This window comes from Manis javanica, chromosome 3, assembly GCF_040802235.1.
Source record: "Manis javanica isolate MJ-LG chromosome 3, MJ_LKY, whole genome shotgun sequence".
NCBI lineage: Eukaryota > Metazoa > Chordata > Mammalia > Pholidota > Manidae > Manis > Manis javanica.
Window position 1 is genome coordinate 59,882,163 of NC_133158.1, and position 22,805 is coordinate 59,904,967.

The 22,805-nt window shown below is 34.9% G+C and overlaps 1 protein-coding gene across 16 annotated transcripts in view; it reads left to right on the forward strand.

Annotated features, from left to right (window-relative positions):
* Positions 1–22,805, forward strand: part of POLQ (DNA polymerase theta) — a 138,271-nt gene that overhangs the window by 95,181 nt on the left and 20,285 nt on the right. For 10 of the 16 annotated variants that reach the window (XR_005059911.2, XM_073231562.1, XM_037013062.2 and 7 more), the window contains 8 exons: positions 1,493–1,576; positions 2,629–2,822; positions 6,314–6,451; positions 7,678–7,852; positions 10,558–10,684; positions 11,282–11,403; positions 15,684–15,883; positions 19,568–19,679. Coding sequence is in view for 14 of the 16 variants with exons in the window: in XM_073231562.1 (XP_073087663.1) it covers positions 1,493–1,576; positions 2,629–2,822; positions 6,314–6,451; positions 7,678–7,852; positions 10,558–10,684; positions 11,282–11,403; positions 15,684–15,883; positions 19,568–19,679 (1,152 nt within the window). In the remaining 2 variants the exon portion in view is untranslated. Of the gene's footprint in view, positions 1–1,492; positions 1,577–2,628; positions 2,823–6,313; positions 6,452–7,677; positions 7,853–9,906; positions 10,002–10,557; positions 10,685–11,281; positions 11,404–15,683; positions 15,884–19,567; positions 19,680–22,805 lie in introns of those variants that run through there. The other 6 variants (XM_037013061.2, XM_073231564.1, XM_017676455.3 and 3 more) reach the window with 6 other exon arrangements.

The following is a 22,805-nucleotide window of genomic DNA, read 5'->3' on the forward strand; positions in this document are numbered from 1 at the left end:
CACTAGAAGTTTATCCAATTTTTCAGTTTTTTCAAAGAACCAACTTTTGACTGATTTATCCTATTGTTTTTGTTTTCCATGTCCTTAATTTCTGTCAACCTTTATATTATCTCTTTTCTTCTAGTTCCCTGATTTTATTTTGCAGTCCTTTTTCCAAATTTGTGTTTGACATTAAGTTCATCTTTCAAACCACTTTTTTTCTTTTCTAGTTTAAATATTTAAGGCTATAAAGCTTATTTCCCTCAATGACTTACTTTCATTGTATCTCACAAGTTTTGACATGTCATGCTTTCATCATTTTATCCTAAATATTTTAAAATTTCTGTGACACTTTTGACTCAAATTTTTTAGAAGACTGGTTTTTAATTCCCAAATATTTGGAACTCTTTATTTTATATTTTTATTATTTCCTTAAAACTTAATTATGCTGTGGTTAGAGAATATGGTTGTATAATACTCATTCTTTGAAATTTTTTAAGTTGCTTTGTGACCTAAATCCTGAACTGTTATGTAAATATTTGCCATGTACAAAAGAGAATGTATATTCTCATTTTGGATGCAGAATTTTGTAAGTGTCTGTTAAGTCAAGGTTGTTTAAATCTATAATTTTCCTGTAATCCAGTTATTTTTAATATATATTTAGAGATCATTTTATTAGATGCATACATATTTAAAACTGGTTTATCTTCCTGGTGAATTAAACCATTTATCATTAAGTTGTGAGTAGCTCTACCACCAATGATTTTTATTCTTAGTCTAGTTTCTAGATGAATATGCAGCATCAACTCTCTTTTATTATATGCCTCAGACATCTTTTTACTATCCCTTTAAACCTTTCTAGTCCTTATACTTTTTATGTGTCTTATGAAGTATAGCTTATTCATTTATTTTTCAAACTTACCAAGTATTTTTTTTTACATATTTACCAATTTATTGTGATTATTGATGCGTTTCTATTCATTATGATTATTTACATATTTGTACCCTGTTTTCCTGCTGATTTTACTTTGTTTCTATTCACCTCTTTATTCTGTAAATAGTTCATGCATAACTGCTGTGTTCTGTTCTAATAACATTCTATATCTACAATTCTTAGGAATTTAATTCTGTCATTTGTTATTTCTGCTAAATCCAATTTATATTTGTTTTCTCTCTTGTATTTTTCAAACTCTTTGTGAGTTCATACAGGATTTGATCAGTGGAGGCCTATCTAAGGGGAACTCTTCCTCTGGAAAGGTTTTGCTCTTGCTTCTGCTCTTTAGCAAAGTACACTGCATCCAAGGCCACTGAACCAGAGTTTTGGTTCAGGAGTCTGACAGTTAGCTCCTCCTGTTGCTATTCTCAAGATCTGTATCCCCTCAATTTGGTAACTTCATTCCCATGCCATTCCTGCGCCTTCCTTCTGCTAAGGAGCTAAATTGGCTCCTTGTCACTCTGACTCTGTGCTGTTCTGAGACTGCACTTATTCTGACCCTAGTTCCTTATTTCTCAGGTCCCATATCCCATGAATTTCTGCTCTGGATCCAGGCCTCCAAAGCCAGGCTCCGACTGCCCAGTAAAATTCCTCCTACTAGAGGCCAGTAGCTCTCACTTTTTCATTTGCTTTTGGTGGTGGTTATGGGCCTCCCTGGAGATGTCTCCTGCTGACTGAGACCAGCAATGCCTCAAAGAACGTGTGTCTGTGGAGCTGGGGAAGGCAGGCCAGGGGTGTTCTGAGTCCTGGCGGCCTATTGTACTGGAAGCTGAAGTCTTTGGTATGGATTTTTTCTTAATGATTGAGGACAGCATTTCCCACAGGACAGTCTATGGATGCTTACTTTTCAGGATGTTAATAAATATTATAAAAAATAAAGACTTTTATGGTCAAATAATTTCAGACTTTCAGTTAATATAAAATTAAATACGTATTTTTACTTCTGGTCTTTTCGGGGCCTTTAATATGTTAACAGGCACCATAAATATCCAAGAGCAGTATATAAATGCTGAAACTCACAGTATACGGTGTCTCTCAACTCCATCCTTTAATAGAGTATCTTTGAGACTAATATTTCAGTGAACTTACTGGGAAAACTAATTTAGACTGACTTACTCTGTTGAGAAATATCAGCAGAGAGAAATACTGTAGGATCGAATCTTATCTTTTACTTAACTCTTTGGTAAGAGCACGGGAAAATATAAAACCTCCATATTTAGTTCTTTGTGTAAGCATGCATCCACAGGACCAGGAATATTGGAAATAATTTCAAAGAGTTAAGCCTTTGTAGTCAGCTTAGCAAGTAAGATTGGCTGTTTTGGTCTTGCTAAGAATAGAAGCAGAAACATTATCTTGAGAGAAATGCAGTCTATTGTAATCCAGACTATTCACAAGATTGCCAGTTCTTCTACTCTCTGCATAGACAAGGATAGTAGTCTATTGCTTGAGTAGAAAGGTGGAGAGTACTTTTACACCTTTCATTGTTGATCTGGGAATGCTGCTCAAGAGACTGGTCTTGAAGGAGGATACCTTGGGTAGCATCTCTGGATTAGAAAAATTCTAGTCCTAGAAAAATTCTATGTGTGTTCAGGAAATGATGCTAATCTAGTCATTTACTGGTGAACTAATGTTTTAGTTTTCTTTTTTTCTTGCAGATGTTTTCTGTAAAGTGGAAATGCCCTCGCAGTACTGCTTGGCCTTGTTAGAACTAAATGGAATCGGCTTTAGTACTGCAGAATGTGAAAGTCAGAAACACATAATGCAAGCCAAGCTGGATGCAATTGAATCTCAGGCCTATCAACTAGCTGGCCACAGTTTTTCCTTCACCAATTCAGATGACATCGCTGAGGTTGTATCCTGGGAATAGGGAATTTTAGAAAAGTATTTTTTAGAGTTAAAAATGATTTGTGTGTATGTATATGTATATCCTAAATATGTTTACTTAACTATCAAATATCAGTTAAATAATTCAGTTATCAGAGCACTTTGGAGACAGAGTATTCTAGCATCTACTTTATAAGTTATATCTCTATTTATGAAATAGGAAGGTAGTAAAGAATGTATGCAATGCAAATGTAAAATGCTCCTAGAATGTATACTCCATGAGAAGGAGATTTGCCTGGAACAGAGGAGCCATTCAGTAAATGTTTGTTGAAAGAAAAATCTGTAGTGGTAGTTGTGTGACAGTGTAGCTGTTTCTCCATGAAGTTAGTCATTTCATGGAATCTCTTTTTACAATATAAAATTATACATTCTTCTCAGAGAAGTTAATGAAAAAAGGATTTTTTGTGACTGTTTGCTTTTTGAAACCTAATTAAGATTTTTATTACTTTACATAAATTTTGAAATAGTTTATGCTTATTTTTATTTTCAAAGGTTGGTATTCTATTCTGTCCTCTCCCCACACTCCACAAAAGGTGTTTAGGTTGTTTTAGAGGGCCACAAATATAAGGCAGGTGCTTACAATTGATAGCATTGAAGTTCTAGGGTCTCCTAGGTATGATTCAGTAATATAGTGTATTGGTAAAGGTTATAGGCTTTAGAGTCACACTGGGTTTGAATCCTACCTCCTTCATTTGTTAACCATCTTGGGCTGATCCATCTCTTTATATTTCAATTTCTTCATCAATAAAATGGGTTATGATAGAAATACTTTGTAGAGTTGTGAGGAAATGATAAATGTAAAACACTTAGAATAGCACCCATTTCATAATAAGTGTTCAATAAATGTTATATATTCTCATAAAAATGCTCCTTTTTTAAGCCACAGAGTTATGTGTTTAAAAAAATGAGGACCCGTGTTTCTCCTAATCATATGGTACATTTGTATTGAATTCAGTGGTGACTTTTGGGGTATTTTCTAGTATTTTATTTAAGTTTGTTAATCCAGAATTCCCCAACTCAGTAACTAGATGACTATACATAAAATTACATAGGGAATGAGCTTACCAAAAAAATATAGAATCTCTGGATTTTAGCACAAGTAGGCGTCTGTGCCTTTGTGATTCAGATAGGTACTAAGGCATGTAAGCCATAGGCCTAGACCAAACTCTACGCTAGAATAAAAGGTTCGTTTGGTGTTATTAGATTGGTCTTATGTGTTCATGTTAAAATGGAAGTTATATTTAAGGTAGTATAACAATTTCACACATTGGCCATTTGATCTTTGGTGATTTTTATCACCAGTGTTGGTGAATCTTTGAACTGAGTAGGATATTGCTAAGCATCCAGAGCTGCACTGTCCAATATAGGAACTATTAGCCTCTTGTAGCTATTTAAATTTAAATAATTTAAAATGAAATAAAATATATAAATTTAGTTCTTTAGCTGCTCTAGCCATATGTGGCTAGCACCTATCATATTGGACAGTGCAAATATAGAACATTTCCATGATTGTAAAATGTTCTTTGGATAGTACTGGCTTAGAGCATACATCTTGCAGACCAGTTCTAACCTGCCACCTGTTTTTGTAAATAAAAATTTTATTTGAATACAGCCACACTTGTTCATTTACTTGCTGTGCTTTACTGTCTGTGGCTGCTTTCAGTCTGGAACAGCACAGTTAAGAAGTTGTGACATATGGTGAAACCTGTAAAGCTGAAAATATCCATTACCTGGCCTTTATGGGAAAAGTTTCCTGACCCTTTGTATAGAGGGAAGCATGGGTTAGGGGAAAGAAAAAGAACTTAAGAGTTAGAAAACTTTGGGCTCTACTTCTTAATTTTACTATCTTTTGGCTATGTAACATTGAGCAAGTTTCTCCAACTTTCTAAACTTTTCAGCTTTGTCACAGAATTGTTATAAAGATTTCCTGTGATGACATGTTAAAGCACCTAGCATATTGGCTTGCACACAGAAAGTGCTCAGTAAACATTAGTGCTTCTTGTCCCATCTAGTTCAACTCCCTCATTTCACAGATGTATTAATTAAGACCTGGAGAAGTAATATATATATGAAGTTTTCACAATTAATTCTGAAGGTTTCACTAAAAGTAGAAGCTTAAGATAAAGAACTTTTAATTACATAACTTGAGATCTTTGAACTGTCTTCATCATGATAGGTTTCCCTTCCTGGGATTATTGGTTTATTAATGTTTCATTTTTTCTATTTGGATATTTGATTATCTCTCCTATCCTGTCATTCATATACTCTTTGATATCTGTACTAGAGTTGCCTGATAAAATATGTGACATTCAGTTTAATTTGAATTTCAGATAAACAATAGATAATATTTTAGTCTAAGTATTCTCCATACAATTCAAATGTAATTGAACATCTTATATTTTATTTTTTAAATATGACAACCTTAATCCCTATACATGCGTATTTATAGAACAAATTCTTGGGCAAAGTAATTACTAATATCCATAATAAACCTCAATAAGCCTTTCATACTTAAGATCCCAATCACTTCCACTATTTGAAACTAGAACCAGATCTTTGTTTCTATCATCACTACTATTCTAAGGAAGCACAGTCATATCTTTCCTTTTACCCATAGCCCAATGTGTAGAAAAATTCTTATATTTATGCAAATAGTTTCAGTTTTTAGGATTATTATCAGGAAAATAATTCAAGGTTCACTGAAGCCCACTCCAGGTATATAAAGGAATGAGTAGACATAGTAGGTAGTATTCTGAATTGCCTGAGCTTTAACCCCTATAATTTGAATTAGTGAATTTCAGGTATACACGGGATCTTGCCTCTGGCTCAGAGTCTGTAGCCCTACCCTGCGTACTCATTTCTTCAGTGGATGCTTAATGGCCACTTTCTGGCTTCCATTATTGCTACACTGGGTTGGCCACTTTCTCCGACTTTTTGTGCTCAGGGACTCTCTGAGTCCAGCCATATGTTGGTGGAATTAGATAGCTTTTTGGACCCCTTCCTACCTTAGTGTTCTCTGTTTCTTGTAACCACACAATAACCATGAAGGCTGCCATTATGACCCTCTGTGGATTTTAAATGATTGAGCAGCTACATTGGTTATCACATGAAGGGGTATTTAGGAGAGCTCACAGGCACCCTAAAGTCTCAGGGTCAATAACTTATTTGTCACTTGTTCACTGTACAATATACATTCCTGTATTCTTGACTGTTTAAAAGCCTGGTCTTAGTATTAATCTGAGAGTGTCTAAATTAGGGCATGGACAGCCTACTTGACGTATGGATTTCATTGCCATTATTTATTAAATGTGATAATTCCAAATTGTAAAAAAAAAAAAATTCTTCCAACCTGTGTTGAACTATAGAGACTGTTTCCCAAATAACTTTTTAAAATGCTTTCTGCATGACAGTACTTGCACTTTAATTCTTGACTAAAGAAGCATTAATTTCTTGCAGGTTTTATTTTTGGAATTGAAATTGCCACCAAATGGAGAGATTAAAAACCAAGGCATCAAGAAAACTTTGGGTTCTACCAGAAGAGGCAATAACAATGGACGCAAGCTAAGGCTGGGAAAACAGTTCAGCACTAGTAAGGTGCTCTTTGGGGAAGTCACAGGGCAAAATCTGAATTACCTTTAGCATTTTGGTGTCTTGAAAGTATGCTAATGAAATCAAGATCCAACATAGCTCACCATTTGAACTTACCCAGATAGAATACAAATAGGTTTTTGGTTGGGCTTCCCTCAAAAACTATGGAGACATTCCAGCATGGAAAATCTGACCCATAATCTGCGTTAGTAATTGTGTCCTTCCTATCATCAAAACAGTATAAATGTTTGTAAACTCAGACCTGTAGACATTATTTTGACATTCACTATCCTTGGACTCCCACTTTAGTATAATATGTATAGTTATATGAGCATGAACAAAGTTCTGGAAGAATTAAAAATAAACCAAAACAGCCAATTCAAATAAAACATTTTCTTTTCAATTCTTGGGAAAAATAGTTTTCCATGAACTTAAGAATCTAATCTGCTAATTTCAAAGTAAAATTGCTAATCACAATCTGTGGAACTGTGTGAATGGAAGAGAAGAGCAAAAGCATTTAATTTTACATTTTTACTGAATGAATTTTCAATGGAAAAATAAGAGTAGAAACGACAGCCACAGCAGCCACGGGAAGAGCAGTCCGAGTTGCCATTCTGTACAGTTCTGACCCTAACATCATTCACCATGACTTGCCTGCTCTGGTGAAGTTTCCGCAGCTTCTGTAGCAGAGCTTCTTTGATCTCACTGGCCCTTTACCTCATGCTTCCAGTTCCTTAATGACCCATCAAAAGTCTGTAGCATGGAAAATTCAAAGCTCTAAAAATGAGTGTCTTCTGATTTCCATTTGGAAATCATGAAAGTATTAGTCCAAAAAGGAAAAAAAAGAAAAACCTGAAACTCCCTACCACATGAGGAATCAAGGAGGAAAATATAGAGAAAGGAAAGAGGTGATATAAACTATTGGGTGGGTGTGGGGAGACAGTTACTTTGCTAAGTTAACATCTCATTGTTCTTAAAGGTAGATCTGAATTGATATTTCTCAGCAGTAACATGTTTGCATTTTATAATCTATAATTATGGTTTTATCATTGTAGTGATTATAGTTATCATAATTTTAGGTGATTGCCAAAAAACCCAAATAGTAATTTTGAGTTGTAAATATAGGAGTTAACAAATTTAATTTTGAGACTACATTACCTAAACAAAATATTCTAGTTTGTTATGAAATTTGGGCAAGAATCTGATCTTACCTTATTATATTTCTTTGGCAGGATGTTTTAAATAAATTAAAAGCATTACATCCTTTACCAGGATTGATATTAGAGTGGAGAAGAATCACTAATGCTATTACCAAAGTGGTCTTTCCTCTGCAGCGGGGAAAGCATCTGAATCCTTCTCTTGGCATGGAAAGAATCTATCCTATATCACAGTCACACACTGCTACAGGTAATGAGAAATCTTAAATATGGGTATTAGCCAATTTTGAAAGAAAAAAATCATCACTTATAACATTTGTTTATGATGACCAAGATATTCAAGTGCTGATCACTGGGTTCAATGAATTTCCATAAACATTTATGAAACACATATTACATCCAAGGCACAGATGGATAACATTTGGAAATGTTATTTACTCAGATATAGTTCCTGCTTTCAAGTATTGTTTAGAAAAACTGGGATGTCTGAGACTGTGCTTTGGATGAGAGTATACCCAGGAATTAAATATTATTTTGAGTAAGTGATCTTATCTAATTTCAGTAGCAGCCTTCTCCTGAACCTTTTAAAATTCTCTCCAAGTTGAATCTAAATAGGTCTGTGGAGCTTCTGTATAAGTGAGTGTATTATTTTACTCAATCAGAAAAGAAAATTCTAGAGTCCTTTGGGTGTCTCAGGACTCTCTTGGGATAGCTCTGAATGTAATCTGATGAGGAAAAAAGCATTCTTTCTGTAGGCTGTGCAAAGCTCTAAACATTTGTCATATGCAGTGTGCAGTGGAAGAAAGGGCAGCGTTAACTTCTCAGGGGAGGCAGTTTAGATTGGTGGCATAGAATGTGGGCTTTGATATCAGAGTTTTATAAGGTTTGAATCCTGGTGCTGTGAATCTTTGACGAGGTACTTAACCTCTCAGTTTCCTCATGTATAAACAAGGGTAATGATAGTCCTGCCTCACTGGGTCATCCCAAGGATTCAGTAGGGGAAGTGTTTAGTGTATGGCTCATTCTCAGTTGCTGCCGCTGTTGCTGATGGCAGCACCATGAGGCGCTGTCTTTCTCCCTGCTTGCTTATTCCCTGTTCTACACAACTTCTCTCTTCCTTCTTCCCTATTTAGCTAACCTCTTGGTCCTTCCCTGCCATTTATTGCCCAGTGGTATTTAAATTACATTTTGAAACATATGCTAATGATGTAAACTTATGTAAAATATACCTTGTTGGTGAAAAAAAGAACCTGTAGTTTTCAAAGATGTTGCATATTTATTTGTTGCTTATAAAGCAGAAAGTAATCAATTTCCTTTTTTCTTTTTTGTATTGGTTTTCATCATACTATGCCTACATTTAAAGTATATTTTAGAAATGCAGTTGACCCTTGAGCAATGCAGGGTCAATGCCCCATGCAGTCGAAAATCTGAGTGTAATTTTTAATTCCCCCCGAATTTAACGGCTAACAGCCTAGTGTTGACCAGAAGCTTACCAATAACATAAGCAGTTGATTAACACATATTTTGTAAGTCATATACTGTATTCTTACAATAAAATAAGCTAGAAAAAAGCAAATGTACTTTCAAATTTTTACAATACAAATCTCCAAAAATTTTTCCAATATATTTATTGGAAAAAACCCATACTGCTCAAACCCATGTTGTCCAAGGTTCAGTTGTACAAGCTTACCTAAGCATAACAAAGCCATTTCAATATTAGAATTGATCCCCATGAAGCTTCATTCATGTTTTATAATTTATTTTTGCCTTCTTGTTTGTCTGCCAGTGTTATCTCATTAATTCAAACAGTGGACCTGAATATTGAGTATTTCATAAAAAAGACGACAGGGTGGTGAGACAGAAAGAGACTTGGGTTCCTTCCTCTGCTATTTGTTAGCTTTGTAACATTGAACAGGCCATTTAATGATAATAAGAGTATTGATTATCTACCATTAACTGAGCACTAATTTTTGCTAAAGCTAAATAACAAGGGTATAATATCAAAGGTTTACTCAGAAAAGCAATATCTGAGGTACTTCAAATGTCTGATTCATCAAAAGAAGATTATATATATAGTAGCTAGTAGAGCCTATTACAACAAAGACTGCATCATAAAACAGAGGCTGTGTGTTACTATATATGTAGTATAAAAACTGCAGTAACAAAATCAATTACCAAGCTTTTTTTGAATAATGCTTATGTGTTCTAGAAAAATCCAACCAGTAAGTTAACTAATAAAATGTAAAATATTTGGGTGGAAATAAAGGCTCTAAGCATTAAAACAAATAGCTTTCTGTTTCCTAGAAAATTCATTAACCGCCTGATTCTAGTCTCCAGCCATGTCAGTGCTACTGTTGATTCTCTTGATGAGTGATGCTGATGTGAAGCAAACCAGACAGGTGATTTCTAGAAAGTAACGCCCCAGTTGCCACCGCTCACTGCTGCATGTCCCACATTAGCTGACTTCTCTGGCCTTGTTTATCCCTCTTCAACACTAAATTGTTCTTCTGCTCCAGGTCCTCTTCTCATTCTCCTGTGCATTTCTTGCCTTTAAAAGCTTTGGCAAATGGATTTCTCCTAGGCTCCATTTGATTAATTTTTACTCAATAGTACTGCTAACATTTTATAGTGCTGATATCTGGTACTCATTTTAGCATAGGAATAGTTGCATTAATCAAATTACTTCTTATAGTGGCATTGTTTTCTAGAGAGCTAGGTTAATGTCCAACATCGTATTGTAACTGTTTCATATATTCACTTATACTGGGATTCATCTTGTACTTATTTTATCACTGTTAGACACATGAACATAATGAAACACATTTCATTTAAATATCAATCTAGTTTAGCTATAAGAGAGCATGTATTTTTAAGATAATTCAGAAATGTAGTTACTATTACAGTAAATGCCAGATTTCCCCCCTAATTGTATATCTTCATTCTGCTTGATTTTAGGACGAATAACCTTTACAGAACCAAATATTCAGAATGTGCCAAGAGACTTTGAGATCAAAATGCCAACACTAGTCGGGGAAAGCCCACCTTCCCAAGCCCTAGGCAAAGGACAATTTCTCCCTGGCAGGTAGACTCTCTTTCTCTGTATTTGTGTTAATATACTTTTGTGAGTGTGAATGGCCCAAAAATAGCCTATTGGACAAAATAATGAAATTAATTTTCTGTTCCACACATACACATTTCTATTCTAGCCACTGTCCTTTCAAATTGTGACTTTATAAAGAAGCTAGTTGATAGAGAAAGGATGAAAAACGGGGTCACTAATTAAATCAACCCACACAATATATTTATTTAATTCAAGACTAAAGGGAAGAGTTTAATAATGTCAGGAATATCCCCCCTCCTAGCCTCCTCATATACATACAAAAGGAATAAAAAGCACAAATAACTTACATTAGGTATGGTCAAAGAGATTTATTGATTTGAGCTATGTCAGTGAGTTATTTCAGAAGCAGTTTGTGGGAAAGGCTACAGTAGAAATGTCTTCCTGTTTTAATTGAACGTTTACTTAAAAAGTCTAGTATCTCTAAGCTTTAAAGTGAGTTTTGAGTAATAAAGGTTTTAAGCTTCTTAGAATGAAATAATGATTTTATTGAAAAATTGGACCATTTTCATATATTTGAGACTGCTTCATGTCCAGCTGATGGTGTTGTTTGCATGACAGAGGGAGAAATAAGAAGGGCTGTGACCCAAACCCTGGGCACCAGGCGCAGGCGGAGGAGAGAGCCTCGGACAGAGGGATGCCGTTTTCCATCAGCATGCGACATGCCTTCGTGCCCTTCCCGGGTGAGGCGGCTCATCGTTTCCTGGGCTTCTCAGGTGGTGGGAATGGCTTTCAGGGCGCTGATAGAGGCTGCATTATGAGTAAGATGCAGAAGCAGGCATTTGTCCCCCAATCCTTCCTCTCTGCAGGGTAGCCTGTTTTCCCTCTTTGTGTTGGCCAGTTTGTGACAGTCACTGATCATTGTCTTCATGATCTGCTCTGTGGGAACTTCTGGGGTGTGTGCTCATCACAGCAGTCTGCTGAGACCATGTTTAACAAGGTGGTGGCAAACATCTTTGCAAAGTCCAGTGAATTTTGTTAGTCTTCTTCCTCTTTGAGCTCTGCATATTAACCCTCACTTTCCTCAATATCTGTCCTCGCTTGACCTCTAAGTACACAATTTTTTGGTCTCTCTTTCTGATTTGTTTTGCTCTTTTGTTTCTCCCTCTTCTTCATGCCAATGTTTCCTGTTGCTTAGTTAACCCCCAAGGCCATCCTCCTTCTGCCTGGCCTTTCAGGACTTTAGTTACAAACCTCTTTGTCATCAAGGCATTTGGAAGTCATGCTCTAACTCCCACATCATCCCAACTATTAGTATATATATTTATTCCTTTATCTTTTGCCAGCTTGGCAGGTCTGGATGAGTACAGTTAACCATCTGAATTTATTTGAATTCTGTCAGAAACTTACATTCTGAAAGGTGAATTCAGATCTATGATACCATAACCTGCTTGGCAATTTTCAGTTTTGCTTTTTAAATATGAACTATCAGCATTTTGCCATTGTAATCATTTTTAAGAATTTCAGTTCTGTGACATTACATACATTCGCATTGTTGGGCAGCCGGTACCACCATCTGTCTCCAGAACTTTCTCATCTTCCCCAGCTGAAACTCTGTACCCATTAAACACAGAATCCCCTCTGCCATTTCCTAGCCCCTGGCCACTGTTGGTCTACTTTCTATCTCTATGGAGTTGACTAGGTACCTCATGTAAGTGGATTCATACAGTATTTGTCCTTTCGTACCTGACTTATTTCATATAGCCTAATGTCTTCAAGGCTCATCCATGTTGTAGCATGTGTCAGAATTTCCTTTCATTTTAAGGCTGGATAATATTCGATTGTATGTATATACTTAATTTTTCTGTTCATCCATCAATTTACTCTTATCTAAATAATAAAATTGTGTTTCATGTAACTATTTTATACCACTTTTGTTTTAAAATTTTAAGTTAATTTAAGTTTAATGTATATGAATTCAATCTGAAAATTTATGCCACTTAAATATAGTGTTAGTCCATGTACATCTAAAGTAATTACTGATACATGGTTGGATTGAATTCTACTACTGTATTATTTGTATTTTATTTGCTCTATCCTTGATCTGTTTTAAAACATTAGTAAAGATTATTTTTATTGTTTTACTTCCTCTGCTGTCTTAGTAACAATATATCTTAGATATTTTAGAGTTTACAATATGCATTACATTGTAGTCTATCTTCAAATAGTTTTATATTACTATATAACGTAAAGAGTATTTTTCCATTTCTCCTTTCTTGTAGTAGATTTAAATTCATGACTATTGTAAACTCTGCTACATAGTTCTTGTTTTTTGCTTTAAATATTCAATTATCTGTTCAAGAAATCAAGAAACAAAAAAGTGTCTTTCTATCTGCCCGGTTTTTACCATTTCTGGCACCGTTTGTTCCTTGCGGTTGACTCAAGTTTTTATCTGTTTTCATTTTTCTTCACCCACAGTACTTCCTTTAAGGTCTCTTCTTCTACTGACAATGATTTATTTCTCTCAGCATTCCATTTCTCTAAATTTCTTTATCTTATCCTCATTTTTGAAAGATATTTTTATTTGACATAGATTTCTAGTTTTTTTTGCTTTAAATATTCCTTTTCAGCACTTTAATTATGTATTTCCAGTAACTTTTGGTTTGCACTATTTCTGATGAGAAGTAAAGCACTGTTTTTCTTGCTATTCCTCCAAGCATAATGTATCTTTTCCTTCGATGCTTTTTCAAATTTATTTGTTACTTTATTTTAGCAATTTGGTTTGGGAGTGTCTGAATAGTTTTTCATGCTTTGCTTTTTGGAATTTTTGAACTTGCTGAATTTCCTGAGCTTAATTTTTTCCATAAATCTATGTGTTTATATTTTTCATTAAATTTGGAATATTTTCAACCATTATTCCTTGTACCATTTTTTTGTCCCTATTTCTCCTTTTTTTCTGTTACTCCAAATTGTATGTATGTGATACTACTTGGTATTGTCCCACAGATTAATGAAGACTTTTCTTTTTTATTCTCTTCTCTCTCTTTTTATACTCTGTGCTGCAATAAATTTTTTCTGTTGACTGCTTTGACTGCTTTAATGTTCAGAGATCTTTTCTTCTATAGTGTCTAATTGCTGTCACATCCTTGAAGTGAATTTTACATTTTAGATAGTGTATTTTTAGTTTAGAATTTTCATTTGATTTTTTCATTACTTTATTGCAATTCACTATTTACTACATCATTATGTTCATATTTCTTTAAATTCCTTAACATATTTATGGTAGCCATTTAAAATTGCATTATTTCTGTAATTGCTGGGCATTTTTCTGTTGATTGTATTCTCCCAGTCAGAGTTACATTTAGTTCTTTTTATGTCTATTATCTTTCTTACCATTTACTGGACATTACGGTTGTTCCATTATTATTCTGGCATATAATTTCACATCAGCTTGATCATTTTGGCATTTTTAATGATTTGTTAACAGATGTTTAGAGTGGCCCTTATTCCAGGGCTAAATTAATCTTGACTGTGTGGTGTGGCCTTGCTGGGGCTCTACTTAGTGCTCAAGGTGTTCAACAGGTCACTTAGTCTGGTCACAGCTTGAACATCTCTCAACATTTAAGATGTTGTTCAAGTTGTTCAGCTGACAGCTATGTGATGGTAGTTCTTTCTTTGGTAATAGTTATTTCTTTAGCATTTGTTCTTTGCCTGGTTCCCTAAACTTTCGCCCTGCACAGCTTTGCATTTGGTCAAAAATGCACAAAGATTACTGTGCATATTTCTGGTGCTCCTTTTGTGCACAGTGCCTTTCTCTCCAAATTTTCCCAAATCCCAGATGCCTCAGTAGGCCCAAGCTCCAGTCTATGCTTCCTCAGCTTAGAGAGACACTGGGGCTTTGTTTCAGCTCTTCTTCCCAGCAGAACACTCTGGAAAGTGCCTCCATTCTGAAATCTGAGGTAGCTGCATGGGTCCCCTTATCTCCTCTCTGCTCCCTACTTCTCAGGGATTATAGTCCCCCATTGCCCATTGTCCTACATATGAAAACAGTTATTTCATATATTTCGCCCAGTTTTATCTTGTTTATGGCAGGAAGGCCATTAAAGTTATGGTTATTTGGTTTAAAATCAGTATTTATATATTTTTGAATTGGTTATTCATTCATGTAGTTAAGAAATCAAAATATATGAAAGGTACATATTGAGAAGCTTTGCTTCCTTCCCTGTCCTAGGTACCCTATTATCTACAACTCTTACAGGTAACTACATATGCAAGTTTCTTATATATTGTTCTGGTATTTTCTATGCAGGTATAAACAAATCATATGTAATATTTTCATCCCCTTTTCTTACACAAAAACAAACATTTCACGTACACTATTGTGTGCCTTGTTTTTTTTCATTTAAGGTGTTTGTATTACAGAATTGTGTTATCAGTAAAGAAATTTGAATTTAAACCATTTTAATCTGTGTGCAGGTAATCTATGCAGCAGTCTTTGGGCTTGGATTGCACTTGATTTTTTTCATGGGATTTCTTTGTTATTGTCAAAGCAGAGCACATATTTCCCTCCAGCCCACTTAAAATGTGTGTGCATTAGAAATGAATTTCTCCATTAATTAATTAGTTCATTATTCAGTAACCATGTGAGGGCCTATTATATGCCAGGAACTGTGCAAGGTTTTCTATAGAATGCAAAAAAAATTAAGTCTTCTATCCCTCATGGCTCAGTGCTACATGGTAGAGCATGACAGAACCATTTTAGATTCTGTGTCAGGAGCTGTGGAAATACTGAAGAAAGCATTAACCACAATAATTAAGGGGCAGAGGTCAGGGGTGGCTTTACACGTATTACATATGCTTGCAATCTAAATAGAATAAAAAGTGATTTAAGTTAAGTGAATTGCATCATGTTTAGAGTGAGCTTTTAACTTTTGGGCACGTGATTTATGTTAAACTCAATTTCTGTCATCCTGATCAAAATTATACAAAACTTAGGTTTGTCTTTGTACCATTTTTTCTAAAGTCATTTCTATTTCAGGTGGTTTAATATTAGCTGCTGATTACTCTCAACTTGAGCTGAGGATTTTTGCTCATTTATCCCAAGATCATCGTCTCATTCAAGTATTGAACACTGGAGCTGATGTTTTCAAGAGTATTGCAGCTGAATGGAAGATGGTTGGGCCAGAGTCTGTTGGGGATGATCTGAGGCAACAAGCAAAGCAGGTGATCTTAGTGAACATAAATGAAGAGAATTTTAATGATTCAAAAAAATTAAAATATTGTCTTGGTCATTCATAGTTGAGGGATGATTTCTCCATCTTTGGATCTTTCAAACCACATTCTTCTGATCCTGTCTTATGGCGTTCATTGCACTTCCCAAATATAGGGTCTGCAGAAAGAATCAGACTTAGTCTGAGGTCACTTAGTGTCAGGAAAGCCATATGCATTAGTGGTAGATACTGTGGTGGTGGTAGTTATTATATATGTGTGTATGTTTTTAAATCTCTCTCTAATTTATAAGTGTTCATATTTTCATCTTTCTATTTCACACAGCATTGAACCATAGTGCTTTTTATAGAAAGGTGATCCTAAATGCTCTTTGAAAAGTAAATATTGCTGAGTTGTGGGTTGTAACTAATAACTGATAGCATTTTATTTTTCTGAGGGCCTTGGTTAGCTAATCCACCTGTGGAGCTTATGCTGCCCTTGGGCCTTTCATGTTAGTTCCTACTCCTGGAATTCTGTCAGGCCCAGAGAGTCAGAGGCCACGTTTACGCCATGTCCTGACTTGATTCACACTGATGCTACCTTGCTGCATAATCTGTGAGAAATCTGATTCCATTTGCAAGAGGGTAGGGCTGTTGGCTGAGGCAAACACACACCAGCCGTTCTGGTAAGATCCTGCTTTGCTAGTGTTGTGCTGATGTTTCTAGTTGTGGCTGCAGTTCTTGACTGGCTCAGTAGGCATGAAACACTTACCTCTGCCTTTTTAGCACTAGCACTGGTTTCTTCTACCTTATAGAAAGCCAGCTTTGTCCTCTTTATTAAATATCCTCTGGGTTCCTACATTTAGCAAGAATCAAACCCCAGGTAAAAATAGGTAATTTTTTCCTCATAATAAACCCATAAAATAGGTAATATTTTATTCCTCATAATAAACCCATAAAATAGGTAATATTTTATTCCCATTTTATATAGGAGGAAACTGAGGCATAGAAAGCTAATAATTTGTGGAAGGTTATACAGGTATGAGTGGTGGAGCTGGGGTAAGTTCAGAAGGCCTGAGCTTAGACATTCTGACCCCATAACTTGAACCCTTATCCACTGATGATAGTACTTCTGTATAATATGGTCTTGGAAAATTTAATAGTTTTTATGCTGTACCAATTTTTGTGTCCTAAATCTCCATGCACTGAACGATCTAATCCTTGAGTCTTGGCTGAGATTTCAGCCAACACTATGTAATATCTGAGTTTAAAAAAAAGTAGGAGGCACAACAAAATAAAGCATAAAAAGGCCAAAAAGAAAAGGAAAAAGGAGGGAAAAAATTCATTGTAATGTATTAAAAACAAAAAAAGGAAAAAAAACAGAATACCAGTCACTGTGTTACTACATTAAAAATATTTTGGAGTAAACTTGAAATGGATCAAAGACCTGAATGTAAGTCATGAAAACCATAAAACTCTTAGAAGAAACACAGGCAAAACTCTCTTGAATATAAACATGAGCAACTTTTTCATGAATATACCTCTCTGGGCAAGGGAAACAAAAGCAAAAATGAACAAGTGGGACTATATCAAACTAAAAACCTTCTGTACAGCAAAGGGCACCATAAGTAGAACAAAAAGGCATCCTACAGTATGGGAGAGTATATTTATAAATGATATATCCATTAGTGGATTGACATCCAGAATATATAAAGAGCTCGTGTGCCTCAACAAACAAAAAACAAATAACCCAATTAAAAAATGGGCAGAGGATCTGAACAGGTGCTTCTCCAAAGAAGAAATACAAATGGACAACAGGCACATGAAAAGATGCTCCACATCGCTAATCAGCAGAGAAATGTAAATTAAAACCACAATGAGATATCACCTCATATCAGTTAGGATGGGCAATACCCAAAAGGCAAACAACAACAAATGATGGTGAGGATGTGGAGAAAGGGTAACCCTCCTACACTGATGGTGGGAATGTAAATTAGTTCAACCATTGTGGAAAGCAGTATGGAGTTTCCTCAAAAAACTAAAAATAGGAATACCATTTGACCCAAGAATTCAACTCCTAGGAATTTACCTGAAGAAAACAGGATCCTGTATTCAAAAAGACATATGCACACCTATGTTTATTGTAGCACTATTTACAATAGCCAAGAAATGGAAGCAACCTAAGTGTCCATCAGTAGATGAATGGATAAAGAAGATGTGGTACATAAACACAATGGAATATTATTCAACCATAAGAAGAAAACAAATCCTACCATTTGCAACAACATGGATGGAGCTATAGAGGGTATTATGCTCAGTGAAATAAGCCAGGTGTTGAAAGACAAGTACCAGATGATTTCACTCATTTGTGGAGCATAAGAACAAAGCAAAAACTGATGGAACAAAACAGCAGCAGACTCACAGAACCCAAGAATGGACTAACAGTTACCAAAGGGAAAGAGGGACTAGGGAGGGTGGGCAGGGAGGGAGGGATAAGGGGATTGAGGGACATTATGATTAGCATACATAATGTAGGGGTGTCACAGGGAAGGCAGAATAGCACAGAGAAGACAAGTAGTGACTCTATAGCATCTTACTATGCTGATGGACAGTGACTGTAATGGGGTATGTGGTGGGGACTTGATAATGGAGGGAATCTAGTAACTACAGTGTTGCTCATGTGATTGTATATTAGTGACACCATAAAAAAAAAACAGAATCCCCAAACTTTCAGTATGCCTCCTCTCTCAGGATACTCGCACTTTCCTTTCTTAAGTGCACACTATCAAATCAAGCTTTCTCACTGCTCAAAACAAAACAAAACATATATATATATATGAATTCTGATAATCAGTTTTTGCAAATTATCTTTTTAAGTTTTATTCAACAGTTTTTATATAGAACTCGCTTTGTATGTCAGTTTCCTGAACACTTATAATAACTCATTTAATCCTAACAATCCTATGATATAGGTATTACTGTCCTCATTTCATAGATGAAGATATCATGATACCAAAAGTTTAGGTAGCTTGTGTTAGAAATACATCTTGTAAGTGCTGGAACTAGCATTTGAACCCAGGCAATATTTACTATTAAATCAGAGTCCCTTTATTGACCTATTTAGACATTTGCATCTACTTCTCCAAATATTTCCTCAGGAGTTTGTTTGACCCAGATGAATTTTGCATTGGTGGGATTTCAGGTGGCTGTGAAGTGAAGAGGATATTTATTTCCAATGAAGTCTTCCCTGTTATCCAGCCATGAAGCTTATGTTTCCTGCTCTGTTAGTCCTATCCAAGCACCAGGAGAGGAATGTTTGTAATGATTCTGACTTCCAGACACTTATTAAGCAAAAGTTAATCAGGTAGTATAAGGAATAGAAAGCTGTTCTGAAGACTTGTTGGGTAAATGACAAGTCAGAAATAAATCATCAATAGGCTTATTTTCTTAAAACACACACATTCATAATTGTTCTATTCTGACCCTTCTTCCTCCAAGTTTTGCTAAAAAGCAAAAATGTTCATTGGATATCAGCCTCTATGAATCTAACCCACCAAAATCAGATCTAATCATTTCTTTGACTTGCTGTGAAATAAAAAGAGATTTTACCAAATCTCAATCTTAATGGACTTTTTATATTCACATTTTATGTTATTTATGACCTTTAATTTACCTCCTGAGTGTGATGACTCCTTTTCAGATATGCTATGGAATCATTTATGGAATGGGAGCTAAATCTTTGGGAGAGCAGATGGCCATTAAAGAAAATGATGCTGCATGCTACATTGACTCCTTCAAATCCAGATACACAGGTGAAGAAGCCTTGAATGTTACCTTCTAGATACTACTCTGTTCAACTATATTTCCGTAGTATATTGATTTTTAAAAATTTGTGTTACAGAATTTTCTATTAATGTTTTTATTAATCAGAAACCTTTGCCAGGTGTTCTACTAGGTAAATAACATTAACCTTATTATGATTATTTACTAACCTGCTTTTTTTTTTGTAAAAGCAGGGACAGAAAATGGAACAGCAAAATGTAGTTGATATATGATATTATATGCTGTGATTATCTCAGAAAATCTTGAAACTGTCCTGTGCTTTAGGTTTAGATAGCTTTAATCTGAAACAGTAAACCACTGATTATGTGTATCACAAACTCTGAGAGAACAATTGCTATTATAGAGCAGTTTGAGTATCATTGTTTTAAATTATCTCTTCTTTTGGCAGTTGATTGAGGTATAATTTACATACAATAACATTCACCCTTTTTATGTGAACAGCTCTATAAATTTATTTTTTTTATTAAGGTATCATTGATATACAATCTTATGAAGGCTTCACAAGAAAAACAATGTGGTTACTATACTCACCCTTGTTATCGAGTCCCCTCCCCACACCCCATTGCAGTCACTGTCCATCAGTGTAGTAAGATGCCACAGCAGCTCTATAAATTTTTGACAAATGCACACAGTCATGTAATCCACACCAAACCAAGATATGGAACCATCATCCTATCACCCCAAAAAGTTTTTTATGCTTCTTTATAATCAATCGTGTCCCTAATCCTCAAGAAAACTTTATTATAGAAAATAATACAAACTCTAGAAAAACAACTGCTAAAACAAATAACTAAATTTAGCAAGATCCCACCATACAAAGTCAATTTGTAAAAATCAGTTGTTTTTCTATATATTAGCAATAAATATTTAGTGAATGAAGTAAAAAGAAAATCATTATAATCACACAAAAAAGCATGAAATAGTTGGGATAAATTTAATAGAGTGTGTTCAAAACTTTATCAAAAACTCCAAAACAATTCTGAGAAAAATTGAAGAATACTTAGATAAATGTGAGGTTTACCATGTTAATTAATTAGAAGGCACAATATTGTTATGATAACAATATATTGAATATATATAGTGAACAATGTAATTATAATCAAAATTCCATTAGGCTTTTGTTTAGAATTTGACAAGCTGATTCTAAATTCATATGGCAATTCAAAGGGTCTGTAATAATTAGAATAAATTTGTGGGGAAAAGTGCTATGTTGAGTACTTATACTCTTTGGTTTCAAAACTGATTATAAAACTATAATAATCAAGATAGCCCTAAAGGTAGAAATAAGAAAAATGGGTCACAATAAAGAGTCCACAAATAGACCTATGCATATATGATGAATTGATATTCAACAAATTTGCCCCGATAATCCAATGGAGGAAAGATGGTTCTGTTAACAGCTGGTGCTAGAATAACTGGATGCCTGTATGGGAAAAAAATGAACTTCAACTTTTATCCACACTGTATTCAGAAATTAACTTGATATGGAGCATAGACAAAAGCTAAAACTATTTATCTTCCAGAAGGAAACAGGATAAAAAGTTTTGTGACATTGAGGTAGGCAAAGATTTCTTAGGTGGTAATTAACACAAAATTATCCATAAAAGGTGAACGTTGATAAGAGATACCATTAAGAAAATGTAAAGGCAAGCCACAAAAGAGAAAATATTTGTGGTTCCTATTATCTAACAGAGGACTTGCATCCAGAATGGATGAAGAGCTCTAACTAGGGCTAAGAAGGTTAATCAATCTAATAAAATAAAGGTCAAAAGATTGGAACAGACACTTCACAAAAGAAAATATATGAATGACCATATCAAATGTTTATCATCATTAGTCATCAGGGAAAAGCAAATTAATACCACAAAGATACCAGTACAAAATCAATAGAATGGCTAAAATTAAAAACATTGTATTTCTTTTACATTGCTGGTAGGGTTGTAAAATGATACAATCACTTTGAAAAGCAGTATAAAGTTAAATATTCACTTAACCATGTGATCCTGCAATTCTACTACTGGGTCTTTGTCCCCCCAAAATGAAAACGTATGTTCAAAGATTTGAACATGAATGTGATAGAGCAGTTTTATTCATAACAGCTAATGGTTGGGAACAGTCCAAAGGTCTATCAACAGGATTATGGATAAAGAAATTCTGGTGTATCTCTGCAATGGAATAATATTTAGCAAAAGAAGGCAAACACAAATGAGAACATACAGCATAAAATTTTTAAGAATTTCAAGAACATGAAAAACTAAAATATAGTGTCATAAAACAGATCTGTGAGAATTTGAAGTTGAAACTACAAAGGTGATGAAAACATTTTGTTTTGCGTAGTGGCTGTAATAGGGGTGTATACATTTGTTAAGATGCAGCAGACTGTTCACCTCAAGAGGTACCTTTTGTTGTATGTAAATTATATCTCAGAACTGGTTGTTCTTTAAAGAAGTTTCTTGCAGTCTCTAAATATTTGAAAGCCTCCTAGAGGAGTCAGGTTAAGAGAATCTGTTGAGGTGCTATCTCTTGAATATCTTCTTTTCTGTTCATTCGACTATATCACAGTAATTCTTAAAGCGAAAAAAAAAATCCCTGATTGCTTTCTGAAATTCTCATGCTGGTGGCCACCTATCACCGACAGCTTTACTTGGCAGGGTTTTCTCTCCTTCCTTTCACCTGCAGTCTCCTCAGATGCCTTTTCTGTGCCAGCCACAGCAGACATCCTCAGGTGAGGGATTTCAATTGGGAGAATTTAATATTTATTATTTACAATGAGCAGAGCTGTGACAAAGCAGAAGTTGCACATAGGAATAAAGATAGATCAACACAGTCTCCAGACCTGATTATGTTTTAAAGAGTATTGAGAATGTTCCAGGAGAGCAGAACCTCTTTGGCTCAGAGACAGGAATGAGCAGTGAAGAGACTGGCCCACCTGGAGCAAAGAATTCATCCTGGAGATCCCTAAGACATAATAATAGACCTATATTGCAAAGGATGAGTGCTTATGTAGGGAATGTGAATGTGTTTGAATAGAAAAAGACACTATACACAGTCTTTTTAATTTTAAGAAGTGTGTTGTATATGTTTCCAATGAAATA